The following is a 20,546-nucleotide window of genomic DNA, read 5'->3' as shown; positions in this document are numbered from 1 at the left end:
TGTAAGAATTTGGCATGACATCATTTTTTCTCTGTTTTAGGCAAACTAAGACCTATCTCTATGCCAGTGGAATATAACTGGGTAGGGGATTATGAAGATCCCAATAAGATAAAAAGAGATAGTAGGAGAGGTAAGTGACCTGGGACACTAATATTGTGCAGTGCTGTATGTTTTTCTTAGCATCACTTAAACTGTAATGAGCTTCCCTTAAGTCAAGTCCTCATTTGGTTCCTCCTTTAAAGTGTGTATTTCTGTTAACATAATCTTGGAGTGTTCCCATTTTTCATTATGTATACTTGATTTTTGCTCATCCCCATGTTCCCTGTATAGGCCCCGAGGAGGTTGCACAGCAGAGGGGTACCAATTCAATTTGGCTTTGTTTCATTATATTGACATTGCATTATTTAAACATGGTGCTATCTGACTCTTTTTGAAATTGGCCCCAAAATTTCATAAAATGATAGTTAATTTGTTTTACTGTTACGACACACAATTAATGTGGATATTTTAAATCTGCTTAGCTTAAGGGATTGTTATTTTCGGCTGGAAAACATCCCGGAGGGAGCTAGTAGGGCTCAGCTAGAAACAGATCAGAGATGAGATGCTCTCCAGATGAGAGGTTCAGCTGCAGAATTCCACTGTGCATCCATCCAATATATTCATAGACTTTAAGGCCAGAAGGGATGATCAGAACATCTAGTCTGACTGTCTGTATAACAGGCCATAGAATTTCACCCAATTGCCCATATATTGAGCCCAAGGCAAAACAAAATTAAAACATGCCCATTGTTGAGTATTTTTTTCACAGTAGTACCCTGAGACTGCATTGTGCTAAGCACTATACCAATATGTGAAGACATGGTCCCAGAAAAGCATCCTCTCAAACTGTTCTTACCCCATCATTGTTTTACGTTCACACTTTGTAATTTGAAGTTCTGAGGCTGTATAGTATTGCTATCTCTTAAACTCCAATGATACACTAATAAAAAGAAAGGATTTAGCTTACTGTACACAGCAAAAGACCACTAGCATAGTTTGTCTTACCACTACAAAAGGAAATTATTTGTATTGTGGTAGTGTTTAGTATTCAAGGATCAGAAGCCTCTTGTTCTTGGTGCACACACAGTTGAAAAGCTGTCCCTATTCTAAGAAGCTTGCTGTCCAAATGTAAAATGAGACTCAACAGATGGATAGAAACCAGGAGGGAGAACAAGGTAAAGTGAAATAGTCAATGCAAAATATACACCACCTTATTCATCTACTATGGTCTAGTTTCTAAGAACAAGATTGCAGATGTCATAGTAAAGTAATAACTGTGTATTTGGGGGAAGACCTGAGGGCAAGTTATTTTTTTCTAATTTTTTTTACATGAATCTTGAACTTTGTCCATCCCAAAATAACTATTGCTATGTTAGCATATTCACAGCATACAAATAATTTTTGGAATACATTTTGTTTTATGAGGCAGAGCTAAAGACTTCAAAAATGAAGATAAATCTTAGCAACAGACGAGTGCAGTACATTTAGGAAGAAGTGGCATTTATTAAATGATTTGCAATTCAGTCTTTTATTACTTTTTTTCAATAGAAAATTCATTACTTCGCTATATGAGCAATGAGAAAATAGCTCAAGATGACTACATGTTTCAAAGGAATAGCAAAAAGGATACAGGGAAAAAATCCAAAAAGAAAGGCGACAAGAATAATAGTCCAAGTCATTACTCCTTGCTGCCTAGTTTACAAATGGATTCATTAAGACAAGAAGTCATTGGCACACCTGGGCCAGACACCACCTACTACCATGTGAGTAAAAATAACAAGATGTATGATGATGATGCTTATTGCACCCTTTTCTGTTTGATCCTATTTCAGTTGTTACTGTTCTGAGTATAACTGTGCCCTCTTCCCCCCCATCTTTTGGAACTCTGATTTTAATCTTACAAACTGGGGAATGGATATATCTACAACTGTGTTTAAACTCAACTCATGATCCCAAAGGGGATTATTTTTGAAATGGAGTTTGCCATCTTTATCTTGCCAGTCTCAGCATAGGAAAATCATCTGATCAAATAACTATTGCCATTCAAGTATATATTTCACTGTGATTTCATATGTCAGATATTATTAGGCATATTACTATATGTATGATTGATATAACCTGGAAAGAATCGATAAAATAGTGGGGAAAACTGAGGTGTTTTTTTTCTACTTTTGAATAAGAAGAATCCTAAAGTCTGTAGCTGCTTTTAGCATATAGCCCTTAGTAACTCAAGTGACTCTGAAAGAGAAGAGTGTTGAATTTGATGTGGCATGTCAGGTAAATCAGTAGCTTCTAGGTATGTCCAAAAATGAAGTATCAGTTAGCAAATAGCAAGATGTTTTGGACCTGCTGTCATTTTTCCACACGGAATAACTACTAAATATTAAATGTTTAGGTCTTGATACAGAATAGAGGAACATAATATACCTCCCCCAAAAGTGAAATTTGATCAGCAATTAATCTCATTCCATGGGGTTTTCTTATTGTTTGATACATTCTTTTGAAGTGTATTACTGTTAATAATTCATTTGAGTAGATTTAAAGGAGGAAAACAAATGTATTCGCAACTTTTTTTATTTTTGAGTTAAATAGCTCTATTCTCTAGGTGGAAGGAGCATTGCAAAAATAAGCTGCTTAGGCTTACTGTATTCCTCCAAGGGAGAAGCAAATAAGTTCTACAGCAGGGTTATCAAACTAATTGCTGTTATTTTCATATATCAGGAAAAGAGCCATGATCTAGAATGTCAGTATGCATGGGATCTGTTGTTGTGGCTTGATCCCAATGTCTGCTGTGAGGGTGTGTGTTCACAGCAGATGGAGCTCCACTGAAACTAGTAGGAAACAGGTGCTCTGTTCTCCTCTTATAATACACAGGGCCAGATCCTCAGAGGTTGTCAGCTGATATACTTAATTGAAGTCAATGGTGCAACATTGATTGACATCATCTGATCATCTGGCCCATTAATTTTAATACTTCCTTTGATGCTCCTGCGTGTACAAGTTTGATCATTTTCAAGAAAGGTCTTATAGACGTGATATAGTAGAGCTACTCATGGTTCACTTTAATTAACATGAGCCATAGGAGCAGCGAATGTGCTTTCCTTGTATGTTAATCCACATGCCGTTGGTGTTTTGCCTTTTTCTAGTGCTAACATCTTGCAGTGTGACCTTTAGGGCAATACAAATTAAGGCTAAAAATTGTCATCTCTGAGTAATCAATGAAAGTAGAAACAAATGATTCATCTAGCGGGTTGTGAAGTCAGATTGCTTTATAACGCTGTTCTGTGTACATAAATTGTTGATAAATTGTATCCCCTTCCTCATGTCTGCAGCCAGTGCTAGAAGAAATCTAAATCAAGCCAGGAAACCTTAAAATCAAATGTATTGAAAATTGGGAAGTTTGAAGTTGGAATTTTTCTGTCTTTAGAAGTATAATGAATTTTCAGCACCTCCTTCTTATGTTCATATAATGCTCATTTTTTTCTGCATTCACTACTTTTCTCCATTTCATGCTCTCCTTTCTTTATATACATATTTTAAGTGTGGTTCTCTTCTGAAAAATGCTATTTTGGGGTTACATGATTGTTGTCATCAGTGACTTCCATATCCAATTTGCTTATTTTCCAAAAATGTTTTTTTTCCTAACTAGTAGCACCACAAACTCCACCAGAATCTGAAAATGAATCTTAAGTCTTTTTGCTTATGTATAATTGACAGTAAGGATAGCTGTGTAGTACCATTAATCTTCAGGGACATTGTACATGTCTCTCAAAAAGAGAAGACACAGGACTGGGATGTAGTAAACACAAGGGAGGTTGTTTATTCAGAATGCTAGACACACATACACCATGTGTCTCCTTGGTGTTCTAGCTCTTAGATGGAGGAAAACAGTTTAAACTGCACTATGTTACTCACTGTATGGTCTATCTGTTTTTCTGGACCATGTTAAGCAATTGTGAAATAGTGTTTGACGTCCTACATAAGTAAGGATGTAATGTGACTTCCAGAATCTGTTACTAGCAGTGAAGCTGAGAAGGAAAGGGACAAACATGGAATCCTTCACACAACACCATCTTTGGTGCCGCTTTGTAGAGAAGAACCACACTTTGAAGACATTGAAAATCCTGTGTATTAAAGCTATGTGGTAGACCCCTAAAATTGTATTGGTAGTATAGGTACAACAGAGGAAATACTGGCAGAAGAGTAAAATGGAAATTTCTTCAGAGGACTAAAGTTGTATAAATACTTTTAGGTCATAGTTCTGAAAATACTGTTTATGAATACAGCATTGTCTGTTATGCTGCTTAATTAAACTAAGATGATAAACTTGCTTCTTCACTCATAATTGTGTGATTTAAATTAGCATTTACCTTAAATAAATAGATTTTGCCACTTCTTACTTATACCAAAGGTATGTATGAAAGTAATAGCTATCTTGAAAGCTGGCAAAACTTCTGCTTTCTAGTTCCTGAAGAAAATAATGAGCACAAAGTTTATACTGTAAAAGAAAGTGTGTTTGTGCACGCATGTGTGCATATGTGTGCACATGTACATTTTAAGGACAAATACTTTTAAAACATTGCATGATAAATAATAGACCATATGTCCTCAAATGGTGATCTGTGAACAATCAGTTATCTACAGAGTACTTGATTCATAGAATTTTAAGAGCAAAAATGGACCATTGTGATCGTCTAGTCTGACCTCCTCATAACACATACAGTTGGACTTTCATGAATTAATTCTTGCTTCAAGTCCAATAATTTTGATTGTCTAAAAGATATGCTCCAGTTCAAAGATCCAGTCTTGATTTAGAAATTTCCAGTAATGGAGAATCTACCACAACTCTTAATAAGTTGTTCCGAAGGTTAATTACCTCCACCTAAAATGTTGTGCCTTATTTCTAGTCTGAATATAATCTGTGCCTTATTTCTAGCTTCAACTTCCAGACATAGGATCCAGTTGTACCTTTGTCTGCTAGATTGAAGAGCCTTCTATTATCAAATTTCTGTTCCCCAAGTAGGTACTTGTCAAGCAAGTCATACCTTAACCTTCTCTCTGATAAACTGAATAGATTGAGCTCCTTATGTCTCTCATTATAAGGCATGTTTTGTATGCCTTTAATCAGTCACGTGACTCTTCTCTGAACTATGTCCAGTTTGTCAGCATCCTTCTTGAAGTGTGGACACCTCACAGTATTCCAGTAGCAGTCACACATGTGCCAAATACAAAGCTAATATAACTCCCTACTTCTTCTTGAGAGTCCCTATATATGCATACAAGGATTACCTTAGCTCAGTGGTTCTCAACCTATTTACAGTTGTGGGCTTCATCTAATGCTACCTGTATGGCGCTAAGGATGTCACTTGGGCTGCAGCTGTGTGCGGACTGGGTTGCAAGCAGCCCATGGGCCACAGGTTGAGAACCATTGCATTTTGGGCACGCATCACACTACAAGCATGTTCAGCTGATTACCCACCATGACTCCTAAATCTGCTTCCCAGGATAGAATCCCCTAACTTGTAAGTATGGCCTGCATTGTTTATTCCTAGATGTTGACCTTATATTTGGATGTATCAAAACAGATTTTTTTATTGCACTTATTTTACCAAGTGATCCAAATCACCCTGTATCACTAATCTATCCTCATTATTTACCACTCCCCAATTTTTGTGTCATCTGCAAACTATCTCAGTGATGACTGTATGTTTACTTATAGGTCATTGATAAGTGTTACATAACATAGGATTCCTAGAAATTCATGGAGTCATTCCTCGTTTACATTTACATTTTGAGACTTATTGGTTAGCCAGTGTTTAATCCATTTAATATATGCTATGTTCATTTTGTATGTTGCTGGTTATTCACAGATACAACCAGTGCCATGGAACCAGCTGGCTTTCTTCTTGCTTTTAGCTGGTTCTGTACATGTCTCATCAGGGACAAAAAATGCATGACAAAAAAAAAAAAAACTACATTGACACATTGGATTATTACCTACATAAATTATATACTACTGTCCTGTAAATAAAACTGGTAATTGTAATTAGCAATGTTCATTATAATTCAAAAGCACATAACTACCATTTATGTGTTTAAAATTTAAAAAAATCAACCCATTATCGCCTGAAATATGTGGTCCAATTCAAAAGAGATTTATCATCACACACAAACTAAAAATTAATGATATGTTCTGAGTTAATAACCTGAGGCCTTTAAAAACATGGTAGTCTGTGAATTGTATTATTTTGTTTTTGTTTTTTTATTCATTTTTCTTTATAAGAATAGTGATATTACCAAATCCTTAAAACAATTTAAGATTTGTAATTGACTTACCATGGCAACAAATGTCTGCTCAGGAAACATGTTACAGAGTTATGGCTTTAAAAATTAAATAGTTGTTAATTGTATCCAGTAAATGTGTTCAACTGTTATATCAGTATACATGTCCTTTAACAAAATGTGAAAGCAAGCTAGTTTATATTTTAGTCTGCGAAGGTGATTGAAGGTGGATAAAAGAGAGAAATAATAATTTTAAGATTATCTACCATGTCACTACATAGTTTTTGGATTTTTTTCATTCCGGGAAACATTGCAAACCTACATTGATTTTTTGACCAAGTTGTTCTTTTTTCTTCAGTATTGTTGAGGAAATATCAACCAGAGTGTTAATATTTTTATTAAGTCAAGGCAGACTCTTTCAGCTGCTGCTATAATCCAAAGCACAGTCAGGGGTTCAAAATGATGTATTACTGTGGATACAAAGTGATGCAGTTAAAATTGTCTTGGACCTTTGGGACTCTGACACACACAGTTACATAAATTTGCTGTAGTGCACTTCATAGGAATTTCCCCACCATGTTATGCTTTATTTTTGTTACAGGAAAAGAAAGTAGTTATTTAAGAGGTAAATTATGTCATGGGGTCAAGGCAAGTTGTATAACGTAAATAAATAATACTTTCTATCCCTCTAGAAATAGCACTACAGTTGGAAGGAAAAAGAAACTGACTTAACACAATAGAACACTATGCAAGTAAAACAAGCATTATTCATAAATTGTTCCCAAATCAAATGTAAGATATTATTATTGTTGGCTATTTGTAATCACTAGTAATCAGGTTCCCCATGAAAGGCAGGATATTAAAATTTTCCCCTTACCATGTGTGACAGACCCAAACCAGTGGGGTACAGGTGTCTGGTAGAGAACAAATATACTGGTCACTGGATGAGTAGTTTTCTGTTTCCTGAGTGACCAAAGCAGGGGCTGCACTAGAGTAATCAGGAATCTGCTAGAACCAATTAAGGCAGACAGGCTGATTAGAACACCTGCAGCCAATCAAGGCAAGCTAATCATGGCACCTGGGTGTAAAAAGGAGCTCACTCCAGTCAGATGAGGGAAAGCCAGAGGAGAGGAAGTGATGTGAGGAGCTGGGAGCAAGAGGCACAAGGAGCTGAGAGTGAGAGGGTATGCTGCTGGAGGACTAAGGAGTACAAGTGTTATCAGACTCCAGGAGGAAGATCCTGTGGTGAGGATAAAGAAGGTGTTTGGAGGAGGCCATGGGGAAATAGCCCAGGGAGTTGTAGCTGTCATGCAGCTGTTACAGGAGACACTATAGACAGCTGCGATCCACAGGGCTGGAACCCGGAGTAGAGGGCGGGCCTGGGTTCCCCCCAAACCTCCCAACTCCTGATCAAACACAGGAGAAGTTGGCCCAGACTGGGAGGAAGATCACTGAGGTGAGCAAATCTGCCAAATAAGCGCAGGACCCACCGAGGTAGAGAAGGAACTTTGTCACACATACTATAATGTAACAAATAGCCATATTATATGTATGTCATTTCCCCCCTTTTCCAAATGATTTTATACTCTGTTGTTCTTTCAGTGTATTAGTCAGTTCCTGTTGATCTGCTGTTTGTAAAGGTGGCTAAACAGCATTATAAGTTTGCATAGTCTCTAGATATTCAGCACCATTTTAAATCATTTTGATACTAAGGGTAAGTCCACACTACCTGCTGGATCGGCTGGTAGCGATCGATCTATTGGGGATCGATTTATCATGTGCTCCCTGTCGACTCCGGAACTCCACCAGGATGAGAGGCGGAAGCGGAGTCGACGGGGGAGCCGCGGTCGTCAATCCCGCGCCGTGAGGACGGGAGGTAAGTTGAAATAAGATACATTGACTTCAGCTACGCTATTCTTGACCCCCCCAGTGTAGACCAGCCCTGAGTTAGCAATACTTTTTTTGAGTGGTGTACTTTTCATTGAAAAGACTAGACTTATTTGGTGGTTGAGATGTAACTGATAGAGGCCTATGAAGCCAGAAAGGGTGGATGGAGAGAGAAGAGAGACAAGCAGAACAATTCTTGAGATTTTTGTTGACGTTTAATTAATTTATACTTTGAGATACCCCCAAATTTGATTGATATTTATATATTAAATATGGGAAGATGTGAGCCTGAGGCAACCATTAGCCTCTTGCTGCAGATTTGGTACAGTTTGTGCAGACTTGCAACTGAGGGGGGAAAAAACCCTAAAACAAAAAAGAAACAAAAATGGCTTCCTTTTTAACCAGGAATAGGAATCCAGAAAAGATGGGAAAACATTTAGGTGATTTTCAGCACCTTTCTGTAGTATTGTACAATTAATTAAATACTCATCACAATGAGCACCCCTGTGAAAAAGCCTAGCATTCATATCTCCACTTTGTACATGGCGAAGTAAAGGCAGAGAGGTTAAGAGTTTTGTCCAAGGCCACTGAATCAGTGCCAGGGATGGATTAGAGGGAGCCCCTTGCTCTTAGTCTGTCATCTAGATGAGGCAACTACTCATCCTATTTAGTTGACTCCCACCTTGTTTCCAGAGATTACGTGTGCTCACCAGTGTTGCTGTCTCAGCATGAGGCAACCATCTGAGGTCATGGAGGTCTCAGCAACCTCTGTGATCTACACCCAGGTAGCACTGATCCCAGCAGATAAAAATTGATGAGAAGTGAAACCAAACATTGAGCTAACAGGTTTTATGGGACCCAAAAGACCAGACAGGGGTGACTATGGAAAGAAGACCATGGTATTTAGGAGAAATCTAACTTCTAATCCTAGTCATTGTTTTACAATCTCAAATTTTGTTTTTTTTCGGCAAAGAAAAAATCTAGAAACGTTTTTAAGTAAATTAAATTGAGAATTAATTTTCATATTTAGAGGTCCATTGGGGAAGAGGGACTGTGGCTACTGATTTTTCTAGACCCCAAAAGCCAGCCCTTGATGAGAGGTAGATTCTCTCTCATATATTTGCTGTTCCTCTCCACATGAAGGCTGAGATAAAAGAGAAAGAGAAAATACTTGAACAAATACTACTTACCTTTATTATTAAGCTTTTTGAATCAAGGAAGTATATTAAGAGAGTATGTCTGCATGAAACCTTGTAGCAGCATGCACATGAGAAAAGGGGGTCTGCACTTCTTCATACAACACAAGTCTCCTAATAAACTAGTACACAAAGACCATTTAACATGTAAATAAAGGATTAAAGCTCTTAGATCCATGGACAGAAAAGGCAGCGTTGCATGCTGGGAGGTCAAAAGAATTAGTATTTTATTTTCATTTTAAATTACTTCTGCTTGATTATTTTTCCTTATAATTGTGCACTTTTAACAAAACAATTACAGGGAAAAAATAAAAAATACAACAAAACAGATTTTAAGTAGGTGTTTAAAATCTAGACACTTGTTATCGTACTGTTGCAACATATATTGCTTGGCATATTTTCTACTTTCAGTTGCCTGAAGTACAAAGTTAAATTATTTAAACATCATACTATCTAGTGCTTAATTTGTTCCAGGGCTGAGCACCGGCACCTCTAGATTGGCAGTTCATAGCCGCGGCTGCATCCGTTATGAATGTAAAAAAATTGCTTGAGCCCTAGCATCTAATTGTTTGAGCCCTGGCACATGATTACTACTGCCCTGGCACCTCTTTCATTACAAATTAAGCACTATGACTATCTCTTTTTTGATTCAATAGTCTATAGTTACTCTGGTCACTTCGTTGTACAAAAAATCTACCAGTTGCTCTGGAGAGCCAACTAAACCTGGATAATAGTGGAAAATGTTTTGCACAAACATTTGCTTTAATTTTAAACATTAGTTTCAGCAGTGTTCATGCCTCTTTTTCATTTTCTTTCCATGAACTTTTGTGGCTGAGTAGCATGAATGTTTGCAGAATGATTTTAGGTTTATATGCTTGAATTCTCAGGAAGGCAAATTTTATATTTCTTTTTGCAAACATTTATCAGACACCTGATTAAAAGAATTTTGCACGTCTAGTTAGGGTACAAAAACAGTGCTATATATCTGTTGACAAATAAGAAACAACTCTTGAATTTCAAATAAGCAGCCATAGGTTAAATAAAATTCATGAAGACTTTTTTGTAGACTAATGCATACATTAAGAAGAAATCACAATCTGTGCACAAAAAAGTAGGCAACATTTAATTTAATTTAATTTGTTACAAATTAATCCCTAAGCTCTAGATATAACCGTGCTACAGTACACAAAGTAGCTTCCATTGAAGACTTAAGAAAATGAAAACCCATGGGAATGTGGTACACATCATTATTAACATTCCCCTGTAAATGAATAAATATTTGTAACCTCAGCCAGAATTCTGACAAAAATGGGTGCGTACAGTTAGACTCCTAACTACATAGTAAGCACCTAGAACCAGCTTGATTTTTTTTCAGGTTTGGAGTGTCCCCAGCTCCCACTGAAATATTCTATAAAAATCCAACCCTGCTCTGATACATGAAAATTATTTTAAATCAATACATGTTGCATCAACTAACTCAAACTTTACCAGATGATACACTCTACCTTCCTATGCTAACTGATCCCCACTTGTGCCTGAAAGGGATTCACCTTAAAAAAGACAGTAGGTACCACTACCTGCTCTCCTTCATGACTTTCAGTGGAGAGCAGGTGTAAGTCACAGATGAAACTCCATAGGAACCTTCACCGACTTAGTGTCTTCCCAGCTGTCCAGTGTTGCCTATCTTTTGGCTGGTGCAGGCTCCCAGATGGGTGGGAAACTCTGGCTCCTTTCTACCCTATCAGTCTCCCTTCACTGAACTTTCTGCTATTGAATCTGGGCCAACAAATCTACACTAAAAACTGGGAAGGAGGGGATAAAGTATCTGTAGCTGTGCATCTGTGGAAGTGGTGAGAATGCAGGGCAGCCCTGCTTTGTTCAGTAGAAAAAGGAGTAGCTTTACAAAGTTATAGAAGGATAAAGACTGCTTAAAAGTTTATTCAAAAGCAAAGCTGCTAGTAAAATATTCTCTTTAATGTGATGCAGAGTGAAACAGTTGTCAGTGCTGTGGATGTATCTGACACCTATTCATACCTTGTGCTGTCACCCTCCCCACTATGCTTCAGCTATATAAGGCTTTCCTAGTTATGGACAGTTGCCTCAATGGAGGGAGTTTCTCTACCAGTCATTTTAATTGTTTCATTATGTTGGGAAATGAGCAGACTGAGGAAATAACTATAGAATTCCAGCCTTGCACCTATTAGAGCACGAAACAGTCATGTGCACAATCGCAAGAGTCTCAGGTTCCAACATTGGCTGTAGCCAGGGTACATGGCTGTTTAGTCCAGGTCTCCACCAGTTTTCTCAAACGTGACCTACATAATGGATAAGCGCATCTCCCTTTTTTGAGGGGAGGGGATAGGCTTCCACCTCCATTTGCCAAGAATAAGAATCTGAGTGATATTGTACATCGTCTTTCCTTATACTATGGAAAAAATAATCATGCATTAGAGAAAATGTTGAAGAGGGAAGTGAACAAAGTGATGAGTGATATCACCACCAAAGGCAAGATGTCATAAATCCTAATAATCTTGCTAGAGAAGAAAGTTGAAAATACCTAAGGAGTACTTGGAAGGATAAGGGTGAACAATAAATGGTAGTTTAAGCAGTGAAGAGAATTGTTTTATATTGTCTAGATTTAAGGCTTTGATTCAGTTATAACATTACTGCTTAGCTCAAACCAGCTTGTATACCAGCAGTCCCCTCAATAACCTGTTCTGTAGGTTCTACCCTGGGCATCTCTTGGAGACAAAACTTTAGACTGAAGTCATAACTGCCACATGCAGTTGTGACCTCTGATTTCTGACTAGACATGTTTGCCTAATATTTGCCAAAATATTTGTTTTGTCATTTTTTGTACAAAATCATTCTAATTAATTTCACTTATTCCTGTGTTGTGATCTCAGTGTCATTCATATCACAAAAAGGAAAGTAATGCCACATCTGGATTCCTTACCTTTGAAAGAAGCATTTAAATAACACTGGTTCAACAGTTTGGGGTTAAGGGGTGGTCACCAGTTTAAAAAGATTGTTGTGAAGGAACAGTTAATGTGGAGGATTTCAGCTGTGTTTTGCACCCTCTTGCACTGTTAATTAAATCTGGAATTGCCATTGCAACAAAACAATGCAGCTAAGGAGAAAAGATGAGGATGGCACATAGGTAAACTTGAAGTGCACATCACTTTTTAACATTTAATTCAACTTGTTTATTGCCCTCTCACTAGTCGGTCTGAGTGTGTGGAAAGAATGAACTGTTATAATTTTCTGCCATGTGTGACAAGGCACTTCCTCCACCTCGGCAGGCTCAGCACATCCGACCTCTGGCGGAGGGGTCTGGTATAAGTCAGCCCTACTCTGGACAGTATTTATTCACCCTCTTGAGGGTTTATGTCCCGGTATTTTCCAGGTAGGCCTCAGGAGTGCCCCTCCACCAAATAAACAGAAAAAGAAACCAGTTCCAGTGCAAAACAAAGGGGGACATCTTTCCCATCCCCCTCTCTGAGGGTGAGTGGCCTTGTTATTGGCCCTGGGGTGCCAGTCCTTCCCCTAAACAGGCAATATGTTATGTAGCTTCCCATGTAGGAAGAAGATGAGCCATCTACCTTGCAGCAGCTTGTCTCTTCCCCTCTCTTACTGGAGGAGGAGTTTTTAAAGGTCTCAGGCAGCCCTTAATTGAACTCAGGTGTCCCTAATTGACCTGAGGTAGCCCCTTTTCAGCTTATAGGGGAAAGGGCCTTTTTCATTCTAGGGCTAATATACCTGCCTTGGCATTTTGAGAAGCAGATTGTTTCTTTACTGCCTCATGAAGAGCTGCAAGCATGAACACGACCAGGGGAATGAAAACAGCATGCAGAATTCTTGCATTCCTTAGCACAACCTTCTGTATTAGAGACTTTTTTATTGACATGGGATGTTTAAGTTGAAGATCTCAAAATAGAACAACTGTTAAGTGTGATTTGATCATCCGGGCAGCAGTTGGTTTGCATAATCTCAAATGTGTACAACTGTTGTGAAATTGAGGTGCTGAATTCCAGAACTTCAGTGTGGAGTTTTTTTCTTTCTTTGGTTAACAAGCCGCCACTAGTCCATTTTTAAGGTTCTTCCATCAAGAAAACTATATAACTTAACAAAATTTTATTTCTTTATTTGCAAATGAATCTCATTTTGAAAAACAAAACTATGATCCTACAGCTGTCCAGCCTGTCTTTGTCATGCATGATAAAACAAATAGAGAGAGAGAGAGACACTTAGTAAGGTATGCAGTCTACCCTGACAATGCAAGATTATTCCCAGCAGTATATTATCTAGTGCTTTGTCAAGTTTAATTTTACATTGTCAAGAGAGGTAGATCTACAGTCTAATACATCTCACCATTCAGAAGCTTTCTTGATTTTCTTTTTTCAGTCTATATTTTCCTGTTATCTATTTGATTTAATCATTCCTGGTTATGTCCCCGTTGTATCAGTCTACGGAGTTCTTCTTCCTTCTGTGGTGTTTACATCCTCCCTATAGCTCTAGCTTTCCTGTCATGTTGCCCTATGGTAGTACAATTTATAGACCAATTGAATCAGTAACCCAGTTTCTCTTTTGTTAAATGAAAGGTTAAATGTGGCAGGATGTGTAGTTGTTTCAGACAAAAATACATCTTGGGTACATGGTGAAGCAGCAGGCTATGCCACATCAGAAACCTTGAAGTTTATCTCATAACAACTAGACTCCCTGGTGTTTTTTTAACCCATCTAGAAAATTGTATACCTGGCCATTTGAGTGGCAAAATGAATAGTAAGGTTAAATAGTATTGAACTTGTCATGAATATAGGGGGAAGGGTAGCAACCTTTATGTATGGCAGCCCATTCAGTAGCATAAAATCCCTCCTTGGCAGCTGTACTGGATTGCTTAACCCTTTGGGGGTACCCTGACATGAAAGACCCCCTAAACTTATATTCTACCATCTTAGCTTAAAATTTCTCCGATGCACAAATTCGTTTCCTTGTCCATGGATAGTATATTGCTGTCACCACCAAGTGATTTACACAAAAATTCAGGGAAGGGTCGCTTGGAATCCCTATTGCCCCCTCCCCAGCATATCCCCCGCAAACTCCTTCACCCCCTTTCCTGGGGAGGCTTGAGAATAAAATACCAACCAGTTGCCTTAGCACCGTGAACTCAACCAGACCCTTTGTCTTTAGTACACTGAAATCAATCAGGTTTTTAAAAGAAGAACTTTTTATTATGAAGAAAAAAGTAAAAGAATCACACCTGCAAAATCAGGGTGGAAGGTAACTTTACAGGGTAATAAAAAGATTTAAAACACAGTTACAAAAACAGGAATGAAGCAACCTCTATAACACAGGGAAATTCACAAGCCAAAACAAGAGATAACCTAATGTATTTGCATGTCTTACTCCCAGTTTCTGTGGTTTTAAATGGATTATTACAGGTATATTTTTCAGGAGATATTGTACCTGCTTGGCTTCTCCCTCCATCCGGAGAGGGAACAACACAGAGAACAACAAAACAAATCCTTCCCCTGCAGATTTGAAAGTATCTTCTTTCCTCATTGGTCCTTCTGGTGAGGTGCCAACGGGGTTATTTGAACTGCTTAACCCTTTACCGGTAAGGCAGTCCAGTATAGCTCCCAAGGAGGGATTTTATGCTACTGAATGGGCTGGCATACATAAAGGTTGCAGCCCTTCCCCCTACATTCATGGCAGAACTATATGGTTGTCACATAACGTCATGGATTAGAAACTTAGTTGGCCAATCGGATTCTTTGTGTTAACCAATTTCTGGTAAATCACTAATTTTCTTGACAGGCAAACAAGATACTCAAGTATGGAAGCAGCCCCACTAGGCTAATGGAGATTTGAAATCCTCTTGTGGTAGCAAAAGGAAGACAATTGAGTCATTCTTCCCTTATTGCAGATGATGCTCAGTGTTTGTTCATTTCAGTCAGAGATGATGAGCTGACCATTACATAATCTCTTATGGACCACTGAATAGGTAGATTCTGTGATATAAAAAGAAAGAAGAGAGTTCTAAAAAAGTTGCCAAATGACAGAGTTGAAGGAAACAATCCTATCACAGTTTAAAGTAGATCATCGCTTATTATCTGCTGTCACTCATAGAATCATACAACTGGAAGGGACCTCGAGAGGTCTTTTAGTCCAGTCTCCTGAATTCAAAGCAGGACTAAGTATTATCTATACCATTCCTGATAGGTGTTTGTCTAACCTGCTCTTAAAAATCTCCAACGACAGAAATTCCTCAATTTATTCGAGTGCTTGACCACCCTGACAGTTTTTCGTAATGTCCAACCTAAACCTCCCTTGCTGCAATTTGAGGCCATCGCTTCTTGTTATTATCTTCAATAGTGAACAACTGTGGTAGACTGGTATGTGTTAAGAACTCCTTCCCATGTCATAGAGTGAACATCATTTTCTCAGAAACACACATCCAGGCTTCCCTTTGTCTTGAGGAAGTGTGTTGAAGCTTGGGGTGCTTCCCTGAGACACTGATGGATTGCTTGATATAAATGCATCCATCACTTTCAAAGGCCTTCTGGTCCTAGGATTCTTAACCACACTCGTAGAGAAGAGTAATAGAATGAGGTGTAATTGCTGTTCATTATTTTCATATATTGTAGCGGTCAAAAGTATTCCAGGCACTCCACGGAAGACACTCAGAATGACCTGATTTTAAATTAGTTGGTGGGTGCCACCTAATTTATGAGAATTCAGTCCCATGCTACTGCTAACATCAAAAGCAGTTGCTATTTCCTGTTTGCAAGCACCTCCATAGACTGATAGATTGTAAGGCCAGTGATCATCTAGCCCAAACTCCTGCGTAACACAGACCACAGAATTTTCCTTTATTAATTCCTGTTTGAACTAGAGCATATCTTTCAGAAAAACATGCAGTCATGATTTTAAAACTCCAGTGATGGAGAATCCGCCACAATCGTAGGTGAACAGTGCCAGTGGTTAATTACCCTCACCGTTGAAAGATTGTCTACCTTATTTCTAGCCTGAATTTGTCTAGCTTTCAGCTTCCTGCCATTGGATCGTATTATAATCTGCTATATTGAAGAGCCCTTTCTTATCAAATGTCTGTTCCCCACGTAGGTGATTATAGACTGTGATCAAATTACCCATATTCTCCTCCTTCAAGTGCTTGTTCATATTGATTCCAGTTAGGTGTGTATGTGCACCACATGCACAGTTTGCTGGAAGATTTTTCCCCTAGCAGCATCCATCAGGTCGGCTCTGGAGTCCCCTGGAGTCTCACCTTCATGGCGCCACATATAGGCTCCTGCCGACTCTGCCTCTCCAATTCCTTCTTACCACCAGTGATGGTCATCGGAGCATTTCGTCTCTCATGTTCAATGAGCGATCCTCTAGTGTAGTGTTTCTGTAAATAGTTAAAGACAGTTTTTTAAAAAGTTGTTTGTAGATAGATAGATATTAGGACTTGGGGTAATGGGGGAGTTTTCCCTCTCCTGTTTCCCAGTCCCTCTCCAGGGCCATCCATGCCTTGAACCCAGGGGTTTAAGCCATGTGAGGTTTGCCAGAAGCTCGTGCCCAAGGGTGACCCACACTCATCTTGTCTAAAGTGCTTGGAGGAGTCCCATCAAACAGACAAATGTAAGATCTGTAGGAGTTCTCACACTCGCACAAAGAAAGAGAGGGGCCACAGTTTAAAGTTACTGCTAATGGAAGCAGCTCTGTGCCCTCAGTCTGAGTCGAGCCCCGTGGAAATGGCACTGGGATCCTCAGCACTGGTGCGCAACATGCCGGCCTGAATCTGGGAGGTGCTGAGGAATGACTCTGGTTTCAGAGACCCTCAACACCAGCACTTCCTGGTGCTGAGCATGGCGAAGGATCAGTCTTGGCACCACTCACAGTCCCCAGTCCCAAAGAAGCAGCACAGGAAGACTGATAGAGGGTGTTCCCCTTCCTGTGCAAGAGAATGGGAACCACCCAAGGAAGGGCGACCAGTGCAAAACCGCACCTCCCCTCCAGCTCTGGGAGTTTTGCATAGCACACTTCAGACTTTTGGAAGTGTCCTATCTTCAGGGTCACAGAACAAATCAGCAGACTGTCTCAGTAGGCCTTTTCACAATCACGAGTGGCCTATCCACCTGGATGTAATAAACAATATCTTCCAATAGTGGGGAGTTCCCCAGATCGACCTGTTTGCCACAAGAGCCAACAGGAAGTGCCTACAATTCTGCTCCTTCCTGATCCACAGCCCAGGTTCATCAGCAGATGCATTTCTGCTTCTGTGGAAGGACTGCCTGTTCTTCATTTCCCTCCTATACCACTGACTCACAAGGTCCTCTCAAAATCCAGAGCAATGGAACCTCAGTGATCCTAGTGGCACCTGCCAGGCCACGTCAGCATTGGTACACCATGCTACTGGCACTATCTGTAGATACTCCAAACGCTCTGCTGTTAGTTACAGACCTCATCACTCAACATATGGAAGGCTTTAGCATCCCAATCTCGAGTCTCTCCACCTCACGGCTTGGAAGCTGCATGGTTGAACCCACTAGAGCTCACATGCTTATACTCCAAAAAACCTTCAACCAAAGCTACTTACCTGGCCAAGTGGAAAAGATTTGCGATTTTGTGCTTGCAGAGCCATATCCCTCTGACACCATCATTGGTCACCTTTATTTTGGACTATCTCCTTAAGTTGCAACTTCAGGGCTTGTCTCACTCCTCGATAAAGGTTCACCTGGCTGCCAACTCAGCTTTTCACCCAGGAGACCATGGCCACTCCATCTTCACTAACCAAATGTGCGGTGGTTCCTCAAGGGGTTGAACAGATTATATCTTCATATTTGGCAGCTTACCCCCGCTTGGTCCCATCTGAGCCCCTAGCGACATGCTGACTTCTGTACCTTTCCTACAAGGTGGCCTTTTTGGTTGCAATAACATCAGCTGGAAGGGTGTCCAAGCTCGAGGCTCTCATATCTGACCCTCCATATACCATTTTTTACAAAGATAAGGTGCGCCTGTGACTTCACCCGGCATTCCTCCTGAAAGTGGTCTCGAATTTTCATGCCAACCAAGACATATTCCTTCCAGTCTTTTTCCCAAAACCCCGTGCTAATAGCCACAAGCAGAGGCTATACTCCCTGGACATACAGCTTGCACTGGCATTTTATATTGAACCAATCAAGCCTTTCTGCAAGTTGAACCAGCTGTTTGTTGTGGTTGCAGACAGGATGAAAGGCCTCACAGTGTCCACACAAAGGATATCGTCGTGGATCACATCCTGTATCCAGGCTTGTTATGACTTGGCAAAGGTCCCTGCGCCCACTGACTGCGCATTCCCCCAGAGCTCAGGCATCCTTAGCAGCCTTCCTGGCCCAGGTAACCATCAGGAGATATGTAGAGTGGCAACATGGTCTCTGGTCCACACTTTCACTTCACATTACTCCATCACCCAGCATGCCAGGAGCAATGCTGTGTGCAACAGGGCTGTGCTTCAGTCAGCGATTCCATGAACTCCAACCCCACCTCCTAGGTGTAAGGCGTGGGAGCCACCTAATTGGAATCAATATGAGCAAGCACTTGAAGAAACGGTTACTCATCTTCTTGTAACTATTGTTCTTAGAGATGTGTTGCTTATATCCATTCCAAACCCACCCACCTTCTCCTCTGTCAGAGTATCTGGCAAGAATAGGGTGACCAGACAGCAAGTGTGAAAAATCGGGAGTAATAGAAGCCTATATAAGAAAAAGACCCAAAAATCGGGACTGTCCGTATAAAATCAGGACATCTGGTCACCCTAGACAAGAAGGAACTGGAGAGGTGACCGGTCCTTATGTGACACCATGAAGGTGCAACTCCAGGGGACTCCAGAGCTGACCCAATGGTTGCTGCTAGGGGAAAATCCTTCTGGCGAACTGTGCATGCAGCACGCGCACATACCTAATTGGAATGTACATGAGTAACACATCTCAAAGAAGAACAGTTACGAGAAGGTGAGGAACCATTTCTTCTCTTTGATAAACCAAATAGATTGAACACATTGAATTTGTCACTATAAGGCACATTTTCTAATATTTTAATCATTCTCGTAGCTCCAACCATGGAGAATCAGGTCCATTGTCTATGTTGTATGGTTTGTGAAATTATATAGAAGTGGTACAGAATAAAAAATTAATAACAAAAGTACTGAAGATATAACTTAATGAATTGAGTAACATTCAGATTTTAAGGTCCATTGTTTTGTGCCTTTCCTGTGTATGCAAACACTTCGGCACAAGGTTTTTTAAGTGAGCAAGTTTTTCTAAGCACTGCTCCTGGGATGCTTTGAAGATTGTTCAGTCTTAGTCCCAGCAGGACTACCAGTACTCCCAGTGCTACACCACTCTCATGCCCACAGTAGCCACAACCCTGCAAACTATCAGTCAGCACTGCAGGTGGTTTACTGTCCGCACTGTAAGAAGAATAACTCTTTCTTTTTTGCACTGGTGGGGTTGGGGAGAGGACTGTTTGTGAGTATCTGGCTGCACTAGGAAAGAGGATATTGACTTTTGCTTTGTTGCCTAGTATCCTAGCTTGTGACTCAGCCAGTTCATTTCTGCTCTTGTATTTGTGAAAAATGTAAATATAGATTAAACATCAGAAAATGATACTATTTTTATATACCAATAATTTCCTTTTGTCCCCTTTTCAAGTATTAATCTTTGCTCTGACACTAACTCTAACCAGATGAGATTTCTTACTCTAGAGAATTTTGAATTTAGAATGGTTCTCAGTACTGTAACTCAGGGATCACTACTGCAAGCTTATGATTGAAAAAAAATGTTCATGTTACCTTTCCCCACACTCTGAGATGTTCTGTTTCACTTTGCACTTAAAGGAGATTCCTTTAGGATCATAGAAGGCAATATGCTTTGTATCCTGGAACAACCAGTTATTTTACCACCTTAAATCATGAAAGAGGAAAAATGGTGTGATATGACTTTTAATAATATTTATAATGGATGAGTTACAGATACTAAAATGCTCTTTCCCTCATTTCCCTGTGGAAACTTTCCCTGCATGTTTTCTTGGACCAAGGACTGCCTGACTTCAGCACTGATGTGTGCGGCTGTTCCTGGCAATATGATGCAATGATAAAGA

General features: G+C 39.6%; 1 protein-coding gene across 4 annotated transcripts in view; it reads left to right on the top strand.

The window, feature by feature from the left end:
- CNKSR2 (connector enhancer of kinase suppressor of Ras 2) overlaps positions 1-20,546 on the top strand; it is a 401,265-nt gene that overhangs the window by 270,303 nt on the left and 110,416 nt on the right. For all 4 annotated transcript variants that reach the window (XM_075059991.1, XM_075059987.1, XM_075059986.1 and 1 more), the window contains 2 exons: positions 41-130; positions 1,588-1,802. In XM_075059991.1, coding sequence (XP_074916092.1) covers positions 41-130; positions 1,588-1,802 — 305 coding nt within the window. The remainder of the gene's footprint in view (positions 1-40; positions 131-1,587; positions 1,803-20,546) is intronic.

The sequence above is a fragment of the Chelonoidis abingdonii genome, chromosome 1 (genome assembly GCF_003597395.2).
Source record: "Chelonoidis abingdonii isolate Lonesome George chromosome 1, CheloAbing_2.0, whole genome shotgun sequence".
Classification (NCBI taxonomy): Eukaryota; Metazoa; Chordata; order Testudines; family Testudinidae; genus Chelonoidis; species Chelonoidis abingdonii.
This window is presented reverse-complemented; position numbering and strand designations above follow the sequence as displayed.